A 22,397-nucleotide genomic window follows, 5' to 3' on the forward strand; every position below is an offset into this window, starting at 1 on the left:
ATGCAGGCTACAAAAGGGTATCATTAGAAGGTGACATAGAAATAGACATTGAAATCAGCAGGATGAGTTGTAGATATCTCCTAAGGAAGTATTTTTATTATACAGTTTCCAACAGATCTGCTGATGAAATGTAAATATGCCATATAACTGTATAGCTGCTAATACTGTCCTTTCTAAAGGGATCCTCCACCCAAACACTTTTTTTTGCATATTGAAAGAAAATGTAACTATAGGCAACTTTCCAATAAACATTCAGTAAAGGTTTTCAATTATTTCAAAGTTACTCATAAATGTATTTGCTAATGCAGTATTTGTTTATACTTTTCGCTGGGTCTATATATTAAAACAAAGTAACAGGAGTCCGTTTTCTTATAAATCTTTAAATGAGCTTTAATTAGCTGACGTGCAACATTGTTTCAGGAGTCAGACACAGTACAGAGTATGTATTAAAATATTAAAACAGCAATTACTTTTTCAAATAGCTTTAAAGCCAATGAAAATGTTTCATTAATGTACAGTATAATGGAAATTTGCTTGGAATCATATTATCTTTCACTGTTACATTATCTTTCCCTGTTTTTGGGCGAATGACTTCTTTTATAAATAACTTCTTGTGTGCTAGGGGCCACTCAGCAAGTGTATAATTTCTAATCCTGAGTTAAATAATCATGCTTCACTATACGTGATGCAGATAGATTTCACTGGCCTAAACGAAATAGGCATTCCATACTATTGTAACCATTTGAAACCTGATTCAAGGTATTCACAGTGCATGAATAGACAAGGTCACACATTTTCTGCACAGAGAGCAATAGGGGATTCTTTTCAGGATAAAAACTCATTGAGAAACCTCTTTGCATTTCCACATCAGGGAGTAAAACTCCTTTTAACCTTCTGAGCGTGCAATTAAGTTTTCCCAGAAATGTTCAGATTCTTTGGATGTAGTTGTAAGGATTATTTGAAATAATCTTTGGCCTAGATTTACCAAACAGTGAGAAAGCTGGCCAGTAAGAAACAGTTCTCACATTCCAAAGTTATACTATAGAGCACATTAAATAGGCAATCTGTAAGAGGCTCAGCCTCCAGACATTCTTTTTTTAATCTAGAATTTGATGGTAGATAAAAAATAGCTCAGCCACCTAGCCAGCCCTTTTTCCTCTCTACCTAAATAGCTTTAGCTCAGTCCTTAAAATAATCTTGTGTCTATTTCAGTCACCTGACAGGCACCAGAATTCTTAATGAATATCAAAAAGTAAAGGACGTTTAAGATACTCAGTAATACCTGAAGCTTCAGATACATAGAAAACAGAGGTGTATGAGGGTTTAGGGCCTTGCAAAAACAGGAAGTTTTGGGGATGAACTGCGTAATAAATCAGAACTAAGCATTGTAAGCTACTTGTCATGGTAGCTTTTAGGCCCTTATAACACAGGAGGCGGAATAGCACTATTCCTCATTACCTACTACCATGGGAGCGCACTTTAATTCAAAGTAAATTCTATGCTGCTGTGGCTATGGGAATGCAGTTCTGTTATATAAAATGGTTATAGCATAACACCCAGAAATGTGGAAGATGTGCACCCCTGGGCAAAGCCCCCGCTATATAGACATACATTTTTCCATTAACAAGAAATGGGAAAAAATTAGGGTCCATGACCAATATCTGTTAATATAAACACACTTTATATGGCATTATGTACCTAGAGGGTGAAAAATTATTTTGTTACATTTACATAATGTATTTGTGCTTTGGGATCTTTATTTGGGCAAAATACTTTTTACTTATAATTATAACCAATAAAAAGGTTTTTTTTTGTTATTTCTTGAGCTAAACAGGGATACTGAAGTTGGAGGTAGATGATTAGATTACCAGTATAAAACCCCCTTCCTTCACCCTCTGTTGTGACTGGTTTGTTAGCAGGAATCCATTATGCAGGGGAATTATCTGTACGCTGGTAATCTAAGTATCTACCTCAGAAGGACCAAACATGGAGTTTTCCTTTTTGCCATGTTTGGACATGATTAAAACAATAGATAAAAAGTATGTCTGACACAAGCCCTCTTCACTGATCTCATGTACTGTATATAAGGGTATGCTTTCTCTTCAAAAAATATAAAACTAAAAGACTAGCAATTAACTTTGTTTTTTAACAGTTTTAAGTCTTGCATGATCCTGGTGTGTATGGCATAAATTTAAATATCTTTAATGAACTTTCTTTTTAATCTCTGCAAAGCTGGCATCATCACTGAAGAATTCAGTATTCACTAGTTAATCTTGGGATGCAATTGGAATGTTTTTGTGCATTCAATATTAAGATTATCTTTACGTCAGATAACTTAAAGACCTGCTGCTTTTTAGGTTAATAACAGACTGTTTGTTTTCCCTTCCAGATTGGTTAGCTCGATTGTTTTTTTAGGAGTTCAGCTGGTTGTCTCCCAGCAGTCCATTGATCACAGAAAGGTAAGGATGCACAAATAAAATGTAGAGTTTTAATGAGCACTGCACTTCTGACTCTGTGGGACATAATAACTGATAACCAGCCCTGAGGCTCAGTGAAGAGAGATTTGCTTTTTACCCACAATGAAAGTTGAAAGAGGTTAATAAGTAGCAGAAGCACAAGAGGCATCATTTTTAGAATTGCCTCCTCTAGTGTTAGATGTAATGATCAGTAGGTAATGATGGTGCTATAACTACATGCTGTTTTTTTGCCACTAGTGATGGGCGAAATTTTGCAACAGGTTTCACTGCAAAAAAATTCCCATAAACTCCTATGTATTGTAAAAGAAAAAAGTCACTGTGAAAAAACGCCCATTGACTTCAAAGAACTTTGCCTATCTCTAGTTGCTACAGAATTATCTGTTTTGTAACAAACAGGCATATGGAAAGTATGATCTCCCACAAATGCCGCCTCCTGCATGCCTCCAAATGACCTTAACTACAGGTGCGATTCTAGGAGTTGAAAATCTGCAGCAGTTAGAGTGTTTCTCATCTTTGATTTAATTTAGCAAATACCTAACAAACCTTGGGAGTAAAAACAGAGAGGCAACTAAGCAGCAGTAAAAGGATTCTGGCTAGAGGTAGCGCTCCTTAGGCATTACTGGCCTAAAGTGAAAGGACCGCAGTGCTAAAGAAGTTCCACTGAAGGGGATCCGGGCCACTAGCTGGTAGCGTTAAAGTGGTGTTCTAACAGTTACTCCTGGACTTCACTGAGGACATTAGCATCCAGGTCAATTGTTACCTACTGTCTCCACAGTGGTGTTACAGAGCCTGTGATTGTATATGACAATAATACTACCTCAGTAATTAGGGGAAAAAAGGAAAAAAACAAAACTATCTGCAAAGTATGTGTTTTATTTACTACATAATTGATCTTTGGATATAAGCCCTGTGGTGTGGTTTTGATTAAACCCCTTTTGTTTTGTTTGCAAGAACCTCTGGTTTTCTGTTATTTTTTCTACAAAGCAGCAGAGAGGTGTAGGTGTTCAACACCATCTTCCTTCCTCCTCCACTTAGCAAAGGCCTATCTGAGTAAGAGAGTCCTAGGTGACCCATGTTCTACTATCACTAGCAGGAAAGGTACTTTAATGCCACAATAGTTTTACATGTACAACTTGCATCTAAATGCTGATCACTGATTAGTTGCTGCCCAGAAGCAAATTTCCCAGTGTTTAAGTAAAATCATAGTGCTTGCACTTGTATTCTCAATTTTTCACCTGGCCTAAAAGACTTATCCACATTGATAGGGATCGATAGAATCAGGAATCACTTTTTTTTAATTACTTGTAGAGATCATGAAGACACATCTTTAACAGCTTTCTGACCCACGGATTAAAAAGCACTAATATAGAGTAACGTAAAGTGGTCCTCCACTCTTTTTTTTTTTTTCCCCGTTTTTTTTACACAGTGCAAATGTCAGCAACTCTCCAATACGCATTTTTTAAAAATGTTTTTAAAGTGATTTGTGAAAGTAATTGCAGTTTAAAGTATATATCTGGCTGTTTACATTCTCTGCACTTGTGCAACAATGTTGCAAGCCATCTGATTAACAGACGAGGAGGACACAGGGCTCCTGTTACATGGTTTAGACACAGAAAACAGTTTATACAAAAACTGCTTTCAACTGTTATTATGTTTACACATAACTTTAAAACCATGAAAAATCTTTTATTTATATGGGAAAATGGCTTAGAACTGCATTAATTGTGCAAAAAACTCTGTTGGTGAAGGACTTGTTTAAGCACTGCAGCCTTCATATAACGAACATAATAGAGATATATCTTATTAACACCCTGTTTGTATTAATGTATTCTACTGTACAGCGCTGCGTACATAAGTAGCGCTTTATAAATAAAGATATACATACATACATACATATATTGGTGTAGCAGATGCTCCTTATTGTCCATCAGAAGTGACACACAACTTTCTTCTTTATCAGTGGGTGAACAAGTCTAAAATACATTTTTCTTTTGTATTCATGTTTACAAAACTATATGGGCTGAAGTTATTTTGCATAGAAATTTGTCTCATGAATTAGTACTTTGAGCATGACATTTAAGGATTTAGTAGTAGTGGTTTCCTTATGCATGCTAGCTGAGAGTACCCTTTCTCTTTTACGCAGATTCTCATTCTCAGCATTGCAGCAAAGTGCTAGCTTATTTAAACCGAGCTGTGATTTCAGCTGTAACAACCTGGCACAGGGATTAAAGTTAAGGTGCTCAAATCTGCTAACAGTTGAACAAGGAATTAGACAGACATAGGGAAATAGAGTTGTGATACCACGTTGATCTAACCTGCATTCAGCTGGGCCAGTGACATCACTTCTGAGTGCTTTCCTCTTGAGGATGCTTGGTGCTGTAATAGTAGCTGGTTTATGAAGTCCAGCGGTGATTAATCTCAGATGTGGGTTACCATGCCTGCTATATTTGTCAAAACAAAGCTGTGCCCATGAGATAATTTCCCATTCAGGGGTGCCGATAGCAAACATGGCTGCCTTCCAAATGGTGCCAGATGCTACAGTGTTACAATGTATGTTAACATTTTCCTAACCCCTGAAGTAGGGGCATGTAGCGCAACAGATTAGCAGCAGCAGTCATTTCCTTACCTCTGTTACTGAAATCTCACGTTTGGATTTAGAGGGAGTAACTTCCTTTGCCTTTGTGATTGGCATGTCAGAGACTTTTTACAGAAGTTCTGCTTTGTGTAGTTTCATTGGGATTTAAGGTAGAGTGAATGCTTGCATGTAAACGAGGCAGCTTTGACATCCATGATTTGTTATTTTAACACAAAAATTTCCTTAAGTCTGTCCTACCAGAAAGATTTTTGTCTTTGAAATGAAATTTTCAATTATGTGCTCTGCTTATTTTGTACAGCTCCAAATTGTCAGAAAGAATAGTCTCATATTAGCCTTGCTGTTCTCAGTATTCTGATTCTAGAATCATTCTTATGACATGATGGCTCTGCAAAATAACTTGTAACTGTATGCATTTTATTTTATTAAAATTAAAATATTGCATTACAAGTTCTATTTTAAGATGTGTAAAAAGTTTTTACAACTAGAGCTGTGAAGCTGTGGAATTCTCTCCCTGAATCAGTCATGCTGGTAGATATATTATATAGCTTCAAGAAGGGGTTGGATGGCTTTTTAGCCAGCGTCACTAAAAATAGCTCTTGGCACAAAATTGATCCAGAGTTTAGTTCATCTTGGACTCAAGAAGGATTTCCCCCCTGAGACAAAATTGGAGAGGTTTCAGATATATACATATATACATATAACTGCAGTGTGGTCCAATAGTGTAAGACATATGTGCATAACAAAGGCTTGGGCACTAAAGTCACATAGTACCATGAGTATAAATAGTCTCCCCTGATCTGACAGCCTCAAAAGCAGGTCAGTTGAAAAGTTGGGGAGAAGCTGTTTTTTTGTAAGTTGTATACCATCTTAGGAGTAGTTTATATGACATTTCTTTTATGCTTATACAGGGAGAGAGCTTCTGAACATATTGCCAAATTATATCCCACTTTGCTGGTGTGATAGGAAATTGTAAGCCTGAGTCCCAACTTTGTAAGTATTTAAATTGGGAATCTGGAGTGGCCGTAATTAATTGAGGATACATTTGTGAAAGTAGTCCCATAATATATGTAGGGGACTTGCAGCGCGATTCAAATGGTGAGCTTCCTATTGTTAGTCTTTTTGAGCCTTGTGAACTGTAAGAAATTGGGATGTAGCTGAAGTGTTCTGATTGGGGAATATGGTAGTTTTCTTGGAGAAATTCTGTGTTACAGCTATGGGGGGTTTAACAAGGTTTCTTAATCCTGAACCTGTAGGTGTGATATATCTATCAATAAAACATATTGGTCACCCATATAGTGAGACCAGAAAGCAGAAAAAAAAATCAACCTTAACATGTAAAAAAAAAAAAAGATAAGTAAAACTAAAAACAAATAAGTGCAGTAGAGTAGAATGTCTACTTGCTCTGTAAACTATTTCAACCTTGGGGATTATGTTCCTCATGAGGATCTGTAGCTAGGATGAATCAGGCACTCAGTTTCATGTTATTCTGTTGGGAGGTCAGGTGAGTCGGAAGTAAGCCCGGTCACTTTTACTAGTGTGACCAGCATCTTAGAAGTTGAATCTGCATTTTGTAAAAGATCCATGTAGTAAACCACAAGGAAGGAGATCTAGTGTAGTCATTGACCTCTCACAGTGTGAGTGAAGATTGTTTCATGAATCTTGAATGGTGATCTGTTTTAGATATAGTATTGCACTTAGTGGGTGTTTTTTTCCCAGATTAGCTAAAGGGATGATGTATTCATTTTTGCTAACTTTGGTGGAGATGGTGTCTCAGAGTCTCCCAGCTTAGAAAGTTTGGGCTATCTGTAGGGTCACGAGTAATTATACTACCCCATTTTTAACCACAGATAAGTGTTGTATTGGTTGGCCATCAACTAACACTGCCTCATGTGTTCTTGCTGACTGCATGCAGTATGTACTCCTTAATCTCAAAATAATGTAATCATACCACCACATCTCTAGGGGGTTCCCCAGAGGTTTAGGCTGTAGAGATCTGTGTACTCTGTCTATAAAGCAATAGTTCTGGTGAATATTCGGGGAGAAGCTTGGAAAACAGTAATTCTAATAGTTTACTGAGGTCAGTATAGAATTCCAGTACATTGCGTATATGGATATTATTCTGGTGAGACCTGTTTGCAATGTCTTCAGCCTGGTTAGAGAAAACAGTTACTTACATCTCTAGTGCTTTGTTGTTGCAGCAGCAGCAGATTGTGGACTATAATCAGATATGTTTGGTTTCCAGTACCTGTTAGCAGTTAGGCAGTTGTGGGTGAGTTTTAATATACACGCAGTCCAGATTGAAAATATTTTTTTGTGTTGCGTAAGACATAGTTTCCAACCAATCCATGTGAAAGATATAATGTAACTTCTGTTTTACTAATGCGATGGATGGGAAAAACAACATTTTTTGTAATTGGTGTAATAAAGATTTTGGCACATTTTTGGTTGCGCAAGCGAATATATTTGATGCCGTATTGCAAAAAATGAAGCATGGTCCGTGTAGTAAATCACTAGGTGGACTCTACAAATCTCCCCCTGTGTCATACAACAATTGCCTTTGAATCTGGATCTTGCATCTCCAACCTGTGGTCCCCTTGTGTTTGTGGAAATATACAACTAAACATTGCCTTAAGGCTGTACAGAAATATAGTAAATTGGAAATGTAATGTGAAAGAACAAGGCTTTTATACTGAAATAAAAGGCAATTTTAGACTATTTCATCTGCTGCTCTCGTTCTTTTCTTTTAATTTAAATATCTTTCCAAGAAGAATTATGCATTAAACATGCTGAGCTATAGAAATGAATGATTCAAGTAGCACCTGACTTCATGTTAACAGGGACAGTTGATCTGGACAAGCAATAAAATCATCTCAGGCATGCAGACTATAAATTTCTGTGCTCTGAGCTGGACAAAAATGAAAATGAATCACTGACTGCCTATGCTCCTTGTGATTGAGCCACGCAGATGACATCTGATGTATAAGCCTTAAACTCATTTGATGTTTGGAAGTAATGGAAACTACAAAATTAAATTAGGAATATTAGGTTATTCTAAAATAGTCATGAAAGGGAAAAAATATGCACAATTTGTGGTGGTAAATGGGTTGTGGAATCTTAATAAAGGTCCTCCCATGCTTGTAGAACTGCAGGAAAACTGGGTACTAACTGTTTTTAGACACTGCTTTAGGCTGATGCCACACCAGGCGTAGGGCTGATTTTTTCGGCAAGCGGAAAAACGCTTGCCGAAAATTCAGCCCTACGCCTGCTACTTGTGCCTGCACCCGAATGAATGGGATACGCTCGGGTGCAGGCACATGTAGCTGATATACGCATGAAAACGCGAGACTTTGGATTCTCTCGCGTTTTCATGCGTATATCGGCTACATGTGCCTGCACCCGAGCGTATCCCATTCATTCGGGTGCAGGCACAAGTAGCAGGCACAAGTAGCAGGCGTAGGGCTGAATTTTCGGCAAGCGTTTTTCTGCTTGCCGAAAAAATCAGCCCTACGCCTGGTGTGGCATCAGCCTTAGTGCATAGATCTCCTAAAGCATGTGCTATGAATGGTATATTTACAGAACCATCATTGCTTGGTGTCCCTTCCTTATTTTAACTCTACAGCTATAGTTGTTGAGATGGGTAATGCAATGACAGAAATTTGCACTAGGTCTGTTTGCTGTTAGCAAACAATTGGTAGCATGCACCTATTTAAATAGGGTCCTCAGTCAAAATTTTTTTTTTTGCTTGCTTAATAAACGATAATGTAATGTAAGCAACTTTCCATACATTTTTGATGGGTTTAAAGGTATTTGTAAATGTACCTGCTTAAAAGTAGTACAGTTATGGGACCCGTTATCCACAATGCTCAGGACCTGGGGTTTCCATATAAGGTTTTGTCCCTTGATAAACTCAATATTAATGCTTTGCCACCCTTATGGATTATTTCTCTATAATTATAATTATTACAGAGAAAAAGGAAATTATATTTTTGCCAAAAAGTTGGTAGTCCTAACTATGTTTTCATAGGATTTTTAGGGGTTCCTTTTTCCAACACTATTTACTGGTTGGAAGTACTGATCACTGCAGTATTTTGGGCCAGTCTACCATACAGTTAATAGTGACATGGATGCAAATCATATCTAAGTGGCCTTTCTCTAGTGTTATAAGTGCCTTTGAGAATCAGCAAGGATTGCAACTCCAGACGGAGTGACAGGCAGTGATGTCATGGGGGCGGGGTTAGTGCCATCAGGGGCACAACCATGACATTGATCGCCATGTCAATCATGGGACATCCTGTCTGGATTTCCTTATTTTAAATACTGGGCAGGCAGTTTTGACCTTGACGACCCCTCCCAAAACTGGGCTGTCTGCATCAAAACCAGACAGGTAGCAACCCCAATTGCCTTGTGGATGGCAAATGAGTTTACTTTACACTGGGCCTATAAAATGGCTAATGATACATTCTAAACTGAAAGTAAACAGCAACCGCACTGTGTAATAAGTTATCACTAGAAATATTAATTAAGATTTAAAAGACAAATTAGGTAGATGGTTTTGTGAAATGTGAACTGACACTTGTAAGGTGGCTTAATAGAAAAAAAAACACCATGTGGCGACTTACATGGCTTCCAGAGACAAGATTCTCAGCATCCTTCTATCACAGATATAGAAATATATTACTTTTGTTATTTGTGCTAAGTGGTGCCTGTTGTATTGTGGTAGCTGATATTTATTAGTTGAATTCATCAGTAAATACTTACATATCTCCTTATGCACCATATTGTAGTATAGTGGCCACTGCCAGAGCATTTTTATTTACTTTTAATTGTGTTCAGTCTGCCAGTGCTCTGTTGGCTACTTTTGCAGTCCTTTATTAATTTGAATTTTTTCATGGGGGTGGGTGAAAGTGATGAGTTATGTGGCAGCAGCAATGTTAATGATTTTAAATGATGAACAGACCTAGCACAACCAGAATGTAAAATGGAGAGGTTTAGGTTATGTTCTGGTTGGTGTACAAGCTGAGGTGAGAAGTGATGAAGCACATATTTTTCAGGTGCCCACAGCCTTCTCCATGCTAACAGTTTTGCGTGACAAATGCTTAGATCAGCTGTCAGTGGTCACAATGCTGCCTCCCCCCCTGCTGTAAAAATGTCAAGTGTGTTCTTTAATATTTGGGTTCTTTTTCAACTTTAACAGCTGGGTTGGTTATGCTAATTCCTGAATGTGTTACTATTTTGTTACAGTGCAGCCTGAGCACGCTGACAATCTTACTTTCCCGCTGCTTCACTTGGCATCAAAAAGCACACGCTTAGAGCCTTGTAATTGTATGTGTATTATGTGTAGCCTAATAAAACAAATGGAAATGAATGCATATTTTACTGACAGAACTGCATAACTAAATGCACTGGTAAAATATTCAAATCTGTTTCACCTGTGTGGTCCAGCACAAACCATATTCCCTTACTCCTTTCCCTTCTATAGACCTGATTTCCTAACCTTAGGAAGTTATTGTTTAAAGAATCAAGAGTTAAAATAACTCATAAAAACTACAGATGACAGCTCAACATTAAAAGGTCATTTTGGGCAGTTATGTTACCACAAGGTTTGATGTAGTCCTGGTTTTAGGGAGCTGTGTTCTGTAGACATTTTAACAGTTAAACTAGTTGATGAGAAGAAAATATTGTCAGTGCTAGGTTTTAATGGCTCTGAATGGAACAATCACATTTAACTTTAAAAACAATAGACGGATTGCATTGGCTGAGGGGGATTAAGGTTTTATGGGCTTTGATGTGTGTGGATTGCACAGCTGTGTTCCCCTGTTCTGAAAAAGGTTGGATAAACTGTAGGCGCTAAACCATAGTGATGTATTTAAAGGAGAAGGAAAGGTAAAAACTAAGTTAGCTTTATCAGAAAGGTCTATGTAAATACAGCCATAAGCACTTACAGAAACGCTGCACTGAGTCCAGTGAAAAGAAACACTACATTTCTTTCCTTTTTATTCTGCATAATCCTTCAGAGCATGGCACGCGTCTGCTCAGTTTGCTCCTCTCTCCCCCTCCCTTCTGCTCTTCCCTCTCCCGTCTCTGCTGTGTAATCTGAGCTGAATGCTGTTCTGTGCCTGCAAGCGGCTGCCTAGAAGTGATGTCAGACCAAGCTATAATGGCAGCTGCTATCTTATCTATTGTGACTAATCTATTGGCAATAAAATACCTTTCCTCCTCCTTTAATTAGAAGTAATATAAACATTTTTGTATTTATTTGGTATATTTGCTAACATGTTTTATATCTTCAGAATCCAAAATTGTTTTGTCTTTCCATCATTTTTTTTCCATCCCTTTTTTTATGTGTGTGTGATATATATATATAGTGTATGTTTGTATGAGCTTTGTTTTTAAACTAAATTAAAATGCTTCATTATTACGCATTCCACAAATATTCAAAGCACATTTAAATGCAGTCATTGCACCTGAAGAAGGGGGTATCCCCCGAAAGCTTGTGCCGCTTATTTTGTGCAATAAATGTGTTAAAGGCATTGCTGGTATATCGGTGTGCTTCTTCCCTTCATAAAGGTATTACTTTAAAATACACTTGCAATGGAAAAAGCATGTAAATGCAATAAATGTGTTTTGCTGTGTCAGATGGCATTTGAATAGGTGCACATTCAGTGCCTGCTATAACGGCCCTTATATCTATTGAAATAAATTCTTACATAAATCAAAACCGTTTATAAACTTTTTTTTAAGCATACTTTGTGAGTTAAACATACGTTCCTGTCTTTTAATATTTTCCAAATGTGTGTCTAATGCATAAAAATGAAGCATGTCATTTAAAAAAAAAATCCAATTAAACTTACCTGTGCTAAAACACAAATGTAAAAGCTTGGGTACAACCAGGCAAAATGAAATAGAACCAGTTGGCTCCCAAATTGCGAAAATGAAAATGTAATATAAGCTTCACCATACTGAAATAGGAAACTATCTAAATATAATCAATTAAAAATGTTGTACCATTTCTGAAATAATTAAGTTCATCTTCACTCTCGGCTTCTGTCTCTCCTCATTTTTTCTTCATGCAGGATTTGAGTGTCAGATTTTGATTGACGGCTCAGTATAACACAGCCTTTAGGCTATTGCCTAAAAGGTGCATTAGAGCTCACTCTTTTAAAATGACCAAAAATGTTGTCTTTTTACATGCAGAATTTGTTCCAAAATCAGTGATTTTTTTTTTGTGCTTAAATCAGTTGTTTGAGAAAGCTCTGATATATCTGCTAAGAAAAGGACCCCTTACCTCCAAAAAATATATACAGGTACGGGACCTTTTATCCAGAATGCTCAGGACCTGGGGTTTTCTGGATAAGGGATCTTTCTGTAATTTGGATCTCCATACCTTAAGTCTGCTAAAAATCATTTAAATATTGAATAAACCCAATAGGCTTGTTTTGCCCCCAATAAGGATTAATTTTATCTCAGTTGGGATCAAGTACAAGGTACTGTTTTTTAAAACTTAGAAACTTAAGAATTATTTTCTTATAATGGAGTCTATGGGAGATGGCCTTTCTGTTATTCGGAACTTTCTGGATAATGCGTTTCCGGATAAGGGATCTCATACCTGTATTGGATGTGAATAAAAATCAGACTGAGGGAGTGGATAGTAAAGATGAATTTGATTATTTTAGAAATGGTACACAATTTGTAATTATCTTATTTCAGTATAATGAAGCTTATATTTTCGTTTTTGCAGTAGTTCCCCTTTAAGGTGCAGTCAAATGCATGACAAAAAACCACGCCCATGTGTAAAGGCCCTATGGGCCCTAAAATGTTTGTCTTCCAGTAACTTCTTTATAAAATGGTTGTATACAGAGGGAGAGCCATAATTATACTGAAAGTGCCAAGACACATTTAAACAAAAGAGGTTCCTAAAGGAAAGATTTTACACTTTCAATGGTTTAATCTGAAGTCCTGTTGTGCTGCACTGTGAAATATGCTGTGACTTTCTAAATAAACCATAATAATGAAAAGCACTTTAAAACAGCTGGTGCAAATCAGATAGAGTTCTAGGATCTGAGCAGAAGACAAAGTACCCTGTTCCTCCTTGTGATGAATTTCTAAAACATTAGATTTTGCCGACCATTCCAGCGTTCCTTCTGGAACGCTGTTAATCAATTACTGCTGGAAGTGTTGAAATGTATTCAGAAACAACCATAACAGACTCATGTTTAAACTTCAGTAGGCAAATTGTCAAAACCATTCAGAGATCAGAATAAGTACCCAGAGCAATGTCTGTTGTGAAAGACGCATATCCAGTCCTACATGGGCTGAGTTGTTTTGAACCAACCTTCCCAAACACTGTGAGCCCTATCTGCTGGGAAATGCCCTGGGATGTTACTGTTAGACATTCTTGCTGTTTGCTCATATTCAGAGGAGGTCTGGCGGCCTGATGGGAGAATGACATGTTCTTAACTGGAGGGCAGAGAGGTCACACTCATTCTTCTCTGCATGCATCTCTCCACTTTAAGTGAAACAAGAAAAATAAAGGAATCTTACACATCATGGATGCCAAATAATAAAAACATTCCAGGAGGCCTTTCTGAGGTAGGAAGTGTTCCTACTGAGTTTGGCAACAAACTTTTTTTAACACGAAAAAAATGCATTATGGATGAAAAAATATACACTACGTGAAATAGTAAAAATGATACATCATGAACTCAAGTGCGTTTTGTGGTGCTGACTCTTTTGGAAAGAAAATGCAAGCACTATGCTGTATACTGCATATAACACTTCACGGCATTGCCTATTTGAACAACAAGCCAATGAGACCCAAACACAGACATATCCTACTGCTCCTACAGTAAAGTTGGGTATTTCTACTAGGAAAAGAAGGTAGTTTTATGGGAATTTGTAGATGGAAGTTTAATCATCACTTACTGTATTTATGTAGCAATTTACTCAGTGCTTTTCATTTTTAACAAACAGGGATCTTGAAATAATTTAACAAATAAGGGTTTACAATAGGAACTATTGGATCAGAGAGTCCTACTCACAGTTTATGTCACCTAGGAAGTGCAAGCATTATGGCAGAGCACAATACAGAACCCTAAGTTGTATTCCAGGGGCACGGGCAGGAGAGAGTCCTTCTCTAGAGTACTGACAGAATTCCAAGGAGTGTGTCTTGGGGTGGGAACAGCTCTTTGTAAAATTATGAATTACATATGGTTGGAAACACTATTTGTATACACACACACATATTATTAATGACTAATACAAGATGATAAGGTCTCAGTATCATTATCACATATTAAAAAAAAAAAAAAATATCTAGCAACATGTATTAAACTGCTGGCTAGGTTGGTCAAAATGAACTCACAAGTCTCCCAACAGTTCCATGGCACTGGTTTCAGACTTCAGATATTGCAGTCAGTAAATATTACAGTATCTCAACTTATGTTCTTAATTGCTTGCTGCTGTTCTCTCAGAATTGCTCAGAGATTTAAAACTCTAGCTGATTATTTGATTTATAGGGGTCCCCCACCCAAGAACTATTTTTTGCATAATGAAAAAATAGATTTCCAAGCAACTTTTCAATATTACAATTATTAAACAATATTTATTTTGAAATGTTTTCTAAATATAATTCCAATGGACATCAGTATTTCCTTAGCGCTTTCTGTTCTCTGGGTCTGACCCATGTTATCCTCCAGGTCTGTTTATTAGCTGGCTTCTGCTATATACTTTCAGGGGTCAAAACCAGAAGTACAGAGAATGTAAACACACAGAACTCTTTCCATGGTTAGGATTCCCTGCCTACATCATTCAGCATATTGTAGGCAAGTACTGTAATTTATTTCAGCCAGGTTGCAATGTCATGAAAACAGACACCATTTTCCAATCAGTCTATCAAAAGGGCAAGGGTAATTGCTAATTGAGTGACTGAAATGCCCTATTTCCTAGCACTGTACAAACAGGATGTGAACTCTTGTTAACAAGTGCTTGTATGGAGGCCTCAGAGGTGTACCCCCTAAATCCCATTGCACTGTGTGAAAATATTGTCCCCAGCCACAGCTGTTACTGTGTGATCATTCCAGGTCTTATTTGCTTTTGTGTCACTCTTATTTCTTTTCCACTTTGTCTTTTTCACTTTGTTAAAGTAGGTTGCTGCTTTATTTCAGAGCTATTCCCATTTTGTAACTCTATCCTCTGTGCAATGTCATAAAATATTTCACGCATCCCACAGAGGGGTTTATTTTTGCTAACTTTATATAATGATATACATTTTTCATATTTAGTGTTGTTTTTATTTGCTGTTAGAAACATTTAACTTTTTAATATTTTACTTAACCCTTTCACTGCCAGGCAGTTTGGCGCTTCTGGAACAGTTTTCCCAGGAAAACGATGTACCATTTTTTTCAGGACAACCTAAGCTTTTAAAATATGCTAAAATTTTTGTTCAATTGCACTTCTGGAACAAGATATAAGCTTCTTAATGTCTAAAAAGTGAAAAATAATATTATTTTCCATAATATAAACATATATATCAGAAGCATAATTTATTTTCAGCACATAAATGCAACTGATTTGGAAATTCCCATGTCTCCTGAATACCAAATATATATAGTTTTATGGCAATTTCTCACTTGTATAGGTCAAAAACTCCCAGCAGTACACTACCAAATTTCCAAAGCATCTGCATACTTTAGATTTCAAGGCCAAAAAATTCTACTAACAGAAGGTTAACCCTAGAAACCCATACATTTCTGGAAAGAACAGATTCTGGCGAATCCAGAACAGATAAAACTGTCATTCTACTCCAAAATACCAAGTTGCAATGCTTTCCTAAAATTTTCTTCTTTTATCAAAATATGTAATATTTTTTAAAAATCGCGTCAAATCTTTCATTCTGTAGCCCCTTATCTACTGCATGTCATAAGGAAACATAAGAAACATAAGATAAAACTTCCTAAATATAAATTCCAGGGGTCCACTGAACAGTTTGATGCCCAATGTGCATAGGTTTACCTAATTATGTGGCATTTAGTGCCCCAAGGTGGAGATAACAGATATGATCTATCATTTCTGTCATTTTAGTTACTGCAAAATCAACACGTTGACATCATTTTATGTGGTATAAAGCTACAAAAAAAAGTATGCTCACCAAAGAAAACCATATATTTTCTGAAAGTACACCTTCCCCTGAGTCTAAAATGGGTACACATGTCTTTCTACTCCAAAGTACTAAGCCCCAAAGTACTAAGCCGCAAAGCTTTCCTAAATTTTTCGATTTTGATGACATTTCCAAAAATTAACTCAAAGCTTTTACTTTGCAGCATCTTATCTCCCACATATCATTAGGTACCAAAATGAAACACCCAAACTATGAAACCCAGGGGTCCACTGAACAGTTTGATACCCAATGTGCATAGGTTTTTTAAAGTACATGGCATTTAAAGACCTGTCCTGAGCACCACATAGTTTGATAAGTTTAAAACTGTAAGACTGATACAGTAAGTTCAGAATATAAATTCAAGCATTTATAGCTTTATTCATTTTTAGGCTTTAGATCTCCTTTATTAATAGCTGATAACTGCTTGTGTTCCTGGGTAAATATTACCTGATTCTCATCACTAGCACACTCCTCCCATTAGAGCAATCCTTGATGACACCGGCACCTGGCCCCAGGGGTCCTTGAGATGAGGTTCTCTTGTACAACCCTAGTGCCCCGGTCAAACACTGCCTAAAACATGATTAAACCCTTCTTAGGGGCTGATTTACTTACCCACGAACGGGTCGAATGGAGTCCGATTGCGTTTTTTTCGTAATGATCGGTACTTTGCGATTTTTTCGTATGTTTTGCGATTTTTTCTGATTCTTTACGAATTTTTCGTTACCAATACGATTTTTGCGTAAAAACGCGAGTTTTTCGTATCCATTAGGAAAGTTGCGTAAAAAGTTGCGCATTTTTCGTAGCGTTAAAACTTACGCGAAAAGTTGCGCATTTTTCGTAGCGTTAAAACTTAACGCTACGAAAAATGTGCAACTTTTCGCGTAAGTTTTAACGCTACGAAAAATGCGCAACTTTTTACGCAACTTTCCTAATGGATACGAAAAACTCGCGTTTTTACGCAAAAATCGTATTGGTAACGAAAAATTCGTACAGAATCCGAAAAAATCGCAAAACATAAGAAAAAGTCGCAAAATGTTCGTTTTCAAGTCGGAACTTTTCCAATTCGGGTCGGATTCGTGGGTTAGTAAATCAGCCCCTTAGTGTTCCTTGTAATAAAATTATGTGAAGTATTTATCCTTTTACAGGCCCATGATCATTGTAAAATCAGTGGGGCTACATTTGTCTTTCAGCTTGTCTGACTAAACATTTGTCCTGAGCACCACATAGTTTGATAAGTTTATTATTTCAGTATGCAACAGTGACAAATCCACTTGGAACCTTCTTAAGATGACAAAATATTTATGTGTTTGTAAGTCAATGGCTGCCAGGATCTGTAATAAGTACTTGTGCTCTGGCTACAAGTTTTCTTCATGGCCCTTTTTATTTTTTTTGCTGAAAATTTTTTTAAATTTTTATTGTTATGTTCAAGCATGTAGGTTGCACTTAAATTGAAGTATGTTTTTAATTTGGCTGCTTGATGAATCTAACTGGGCAAAGCCTACAAGTAACCCACTTTCACTTCTGTTTTTTGTGAAAATGTGACTCTTTATGCATGGTTCAGTTTTACCTCATACACATAAACTGGGCACCAGAATTTCTTATAAACAAATCTCAGCTGCTAATTTAAAATTTTTACTATGTGTAATAATTACTTTGTGATCAGAGTGTATTCTAGAAAGTATATAAGCCAAATGAAAAAAGAAGCGACCGCAGTTAACCTGAGAGTTTGAGATGAGCTGTATCATAAAGAAGATTAACACTGCTTTTAATCTGTGTCCAAAAAATTCAAATATGGGCACAACATGTAGGCAAGACTGATTATATTGTAAACATTATCAAGGAGAGTAGTTTAGATGAGCTAGACTGAATTTTGGTTTATATCCATCCAAATATATATCCAAGTAAAATACAGCTGTGAATGGTCTACTTATCATGCCAGATCCTATTATTATTTCTCACAAGTTTTACAGAAGTCTTGGTGATTTCTTCTAAACAAAGACTTGAAAGGCACTGAAGATTAGAATGTTGCCATTCTTCATAATACTTGTTATTTTGGATATTTCTGGTTGACTGGTCAGCCTCTGCCAACCAGTATATAATATACAGAAGCCCAACACTGCATACTATACATTGGATTGTAGCCTCAAAAGATTTTTGATAGATGTCTTGCATAGCTTACGACTCCCTATTTGCAATAAGTGGAAGACTGCTGAATATTTTAATTATCATGCTACTGCCTATTGTCCTCTGTTTGGCAGCTGGAAACGTTGCACTTTATTTACTAATTCTGTAGCTGACAAAACGTTCTGCATTGGGATTTAATCTAGTTCCTCAGAAAAGAAAAAAAAACTGTTTTGCTGTTACATCATTTCTAGCTGGCTAAAAGTTGAATGCTTTAGGAAATGTTGGCCTTGAACATTGGAATCTACCAGTCGTCTGTTGTTGAAAACAAACCTTTGATATGAAATGTGTTGAAGAGGCACTGTAACTAGTTTACTAACCTGTGTAAATAACATCCTAAATCCAGCAGTACATCAATAAGCTGTTTCTACAGTCTTTATTATAATTAGAAAGGTTTAAAACCAAATGAAGGGATTTAAAATCTGAAAATGGCTTGTTTATTGGATTGATTTTAATCTCAATGACTGATTGACAGAGCTGTATAGTCAACTACAGGGTACTGTTAGGCACATTATTTAAATGGAACAGAGAAAGCTTTGTATTCAGAGCTGTCAATCCAAGAATAACATATACAAAGTGGGCAAAGGACCTGAGCTCGATGCATTGAGTGTTGGAAGCCATCATTATTTTGCTTGTACATTCTGCATAGCTGTGAAAATAGAGATTGTTTTAGCTTGGTGAATTTAAAAAATAACCATATATCTGAAGGTCTGTGTTTATTTCTATGTGCAGCATGGTACACTATTTCAGAAATAATGGAAGTGGAGGTGCAAATAGTATATTTAATTCTGGTGCCTTTAGGTCAGTGTCACAATGTATATTCATCATGTTCATCCTGCCAGAAAGACTTGCATGATTAACTGCCAGTAAACCATACGTAAGTATTTCCCATTCTACAGAATAACAGGAGTAACCATTTAACAACATTTTTTCAGACTGTCAGGAAGGTTTTCCTAGCAGTCAAAAGAGTGTGAACTAATTGACACTTTTATCAAAGCAGATAAATGTCTCATTTCTTCATAACTCATTCCAATAGGGCTGTTAGGGCTGTTCATCAACAGTGCTGAACACTAATACCTGTCCAAAGCTTTGCTTCCTGAATCGAAACTTGAATTTTCATACAAAAATTTAGGGAAAGTAAATGGAAAAAAATTTCAGCTATGAACAAAAAAGTTGTAAAGATCTGTAAACTCACATGACTGAAAGTGCTTGGGACTGCAAATTGCAACAACATCTGCGAATAAGTGCTTGGATTCACTCAAATCAAAAACCAAAACATGGATTTGATGCTTCCCTACATATTACAAGGCATGGGGGGGCCCTTTGCATACTGTATATTAAACTGTTACATAGGGTTGAAAAAATACTAAAGTCCATCAAGTTCAATTACTCCAGCTGAACCCCAGCACACATAACCTATCCTGACCTATATATACACTTACATACTGTGCATAAACTATATATACCAATATATATACTAAGTGCAGATGTTAGTATACCAGTAGCCTTGACAATTATGCATGTTCATAAACAAGTTAAAAAGCAAAGGACCAAGGACTGACCCCTGCGGTACTCCACTAACTAACTAACACTGGCCCAATTAAAAATTTTCCATTTACCACCACTCTTTGTAATCTATCCTTCAGCCAGTTCTCTATCCAATTACAAATATTATGTTTTAGGCCAATATTGCTCAAATTTATCATTAACTTTCTATTTGGTACTGTATCAAATGCTTTAGCAAAGTAGGAAGACATAATTGCTTAATTTTTAATTCATAAGACTGTGCATTTTCTTGAAATCTGCAGTTTGTTACAGTCATAAGATGTAACATAGAAAGACATATGTAGTCATTTTGAATTTATCAGAATGTGGTGTTGGGATGGAGAACGTCTCCATTTATTTTATACAGCTTTTTACATCATTTTTTCAGCGAATTTCATTTTACACAGCATAATAAATAGGCCCCTAAGCTATGTTTACATTTGGTGCAGTGTTTTAAAAAAATTCAATATTGTACTAATGTGGGTTTTTGATCAATAAAAGTCAGTAAGCTCCTAAAACTATGCATATTTGGTTTTTGAGTGCTCAGGAGATTTGGGCCTTTCCAAATGTAATGTATTTTAGTTTAATATTTAGTAAAATATTCTGTATATATTTCTCTGTATTAAAACATATTTTTATAGTCAAGTTTTCGGCATTTAATAAGGTTATTTATCAATCTTCACACTTTTTTTTATCAATTACTTTTTTTTCCACTAAAAAACACTAATTTTCGATATTTAATAGGCATAAAGAGTGGAAAAACTGATATTCAAAACTTTTAGCATCTCTGGCAGATGGAAAATGTTTTCTTGAAACAATAAACCTACAAAATGTGTTTTGTTTTGTTTTAAATAAACAATTGCTTTTGAATAAATACTATGTTTTGGATCAATAATTAAAATCTATGATTTTGTCTAGTAACAAAATGTACTTCTCATGGCTCCCTACTGTCCAGATTTTCGTGGGAAAGTCCCTCTTTTGACAGCTCAGCCCGCAGTCCCAGATTCTTACTGAAAAGTCCCTCATTTCCCTTTGATCTCTTGCAGTGAACACTAAAAAAGTTTTGGCAGAAAGCCCAGAAATCTTAACTGGCTTCACCTGCACTTAGAAACATCGTTTCTCACATTTAATTAAATAAGTAGCTTTTGGCAGAGAGCCCAGAAAGTTAACAAGCCACACCTGCACTGAGATACAATTGTAACTAATAAGCTAAACAGGTCTATTGGGGGGAACTGAGACTTGCTGTTTAAAGCGCAATTTCAGATTTTTTTAACAAAACTAATAACACATAAACCAAGACCCCAAAACCTCCAGAAATGTATTCAAACTTTAAATATTCTAAGACCATTTGCTTTAAATCTTCATTTGTTATAATGTAATAAATATTTGCACCTTTTGAAATTTCAACTGCTTTATAGTTTCTACCAACCAGGCAGCATTTCAGAACTTGTACATACTTAAAATTAAGGATAACAATAATAATCTTATACCCTTACATTTGATCTGTTTTTGGTTGTAGGGGACAGTAAGCCCAACAACCAGATAGCAGTTTCACTTGCTGGCTGGCTGGAAATGGAATAGACTGAATAGATCAAATAAGATGAGTAGAGCTAATAAGTGTAAAAAAACTAAAATAAATAAAATAATACAAAAGAGTAAAAGTTTGTTTAAATATACATTTTCCCTTTAAAACTATATTTTGGTTATTGTTGGTGCCCATGCCTTGTATAGTTTACCCTCTGTGTGTAATATAGTAGCCAACTAGCCAAAATTAAGAGTGCAGGGAAAGTTGAAGCTTTATTGCAAAGCAATGCATTTTGTGGCCCATTGTGTGTCTGTGATTAGACAGTACCTGCTCCTAGTCTGCTATTGCACTTAGTATGAAAAGGACTCTGAGCTTCTTAAACAGGATACCGTTTTTCTGGAACATGTAAGAACAATTAAGTGCAGACATACAAGGATCATAGAAAAAAATGCTACAGCTCTGTGTGAAACAGTGACACTGGCATAAGAACCGTGTTGTGTTAACGTTTTGACAGAAAACTGGAAATCATTTTCTTGACTTTGGCACACTCAATTGAGACTTATGTAGAAAATGACTATATGCAGAGACTTTATTATTTGCTGAAAAGGGTGAAGCAAGCACGTCCAAATTTCACAGAACCCCTGTAGATTGCTCTTAAGTCTGCTCACTAAGTCAGACCACTGTTGCTTACTATTTAAAGGAGGGATTTTCAAATATATAAAGAGTTTATTAAAGAAGTTAAACATACTTTGCTTTGTTACTTATGTATTCCAATGTGGTAAGTCAGAAACTCTGTCTTTTCTGACCTTCATCCTACTGATGTTGAAGTTTAAAGTACAGGTATAGGATCCATTATCCAGAATGCTTGGGACCAAGGGTATTCCGGATAAGGGGTCTTTCCGTAATTTGGATCTCCAT

General features: G+C 36.3%; 1 protein-coding gene across 1 annotated transcript in view; it reads left to right on the forward strand.

The window, feature by feature from the left end:
• The window catches only part of thsd4 (thrombospondin type 1 domain containing 4), a 354,761-nt gene that overhangs the window by 35,189 nt on the left and 297,175 nt on the right, over positions 1 to 22,397 (forward strand). The window contains exon 3 of the mRNA XM_018092415.2: positions 2,390 to 2,459. Within this exon, the coding sequence (XP_017947904.2) occupies positions 2,390 to 2,459 (70 nt within the window). The remainder of the gene's footprint in view (positions 1 to 2,389; positions 2,460 to 22,397) is intronic.

This window comes from Xenopus tropicalis, chromosome 3, assembly GCF_000004195.4.
Source record: "Xenopus tropicalis strain Nigerian chromosome 3, UCB_Xtro_10.0, whole genome shotgun sequence".
NCBI classification, from domain to species: Eukaryota; Metazoa; Chordata; class Amphibia; order Anura; family Pipidae; genus Xenopus; species Xenopus tropicalis.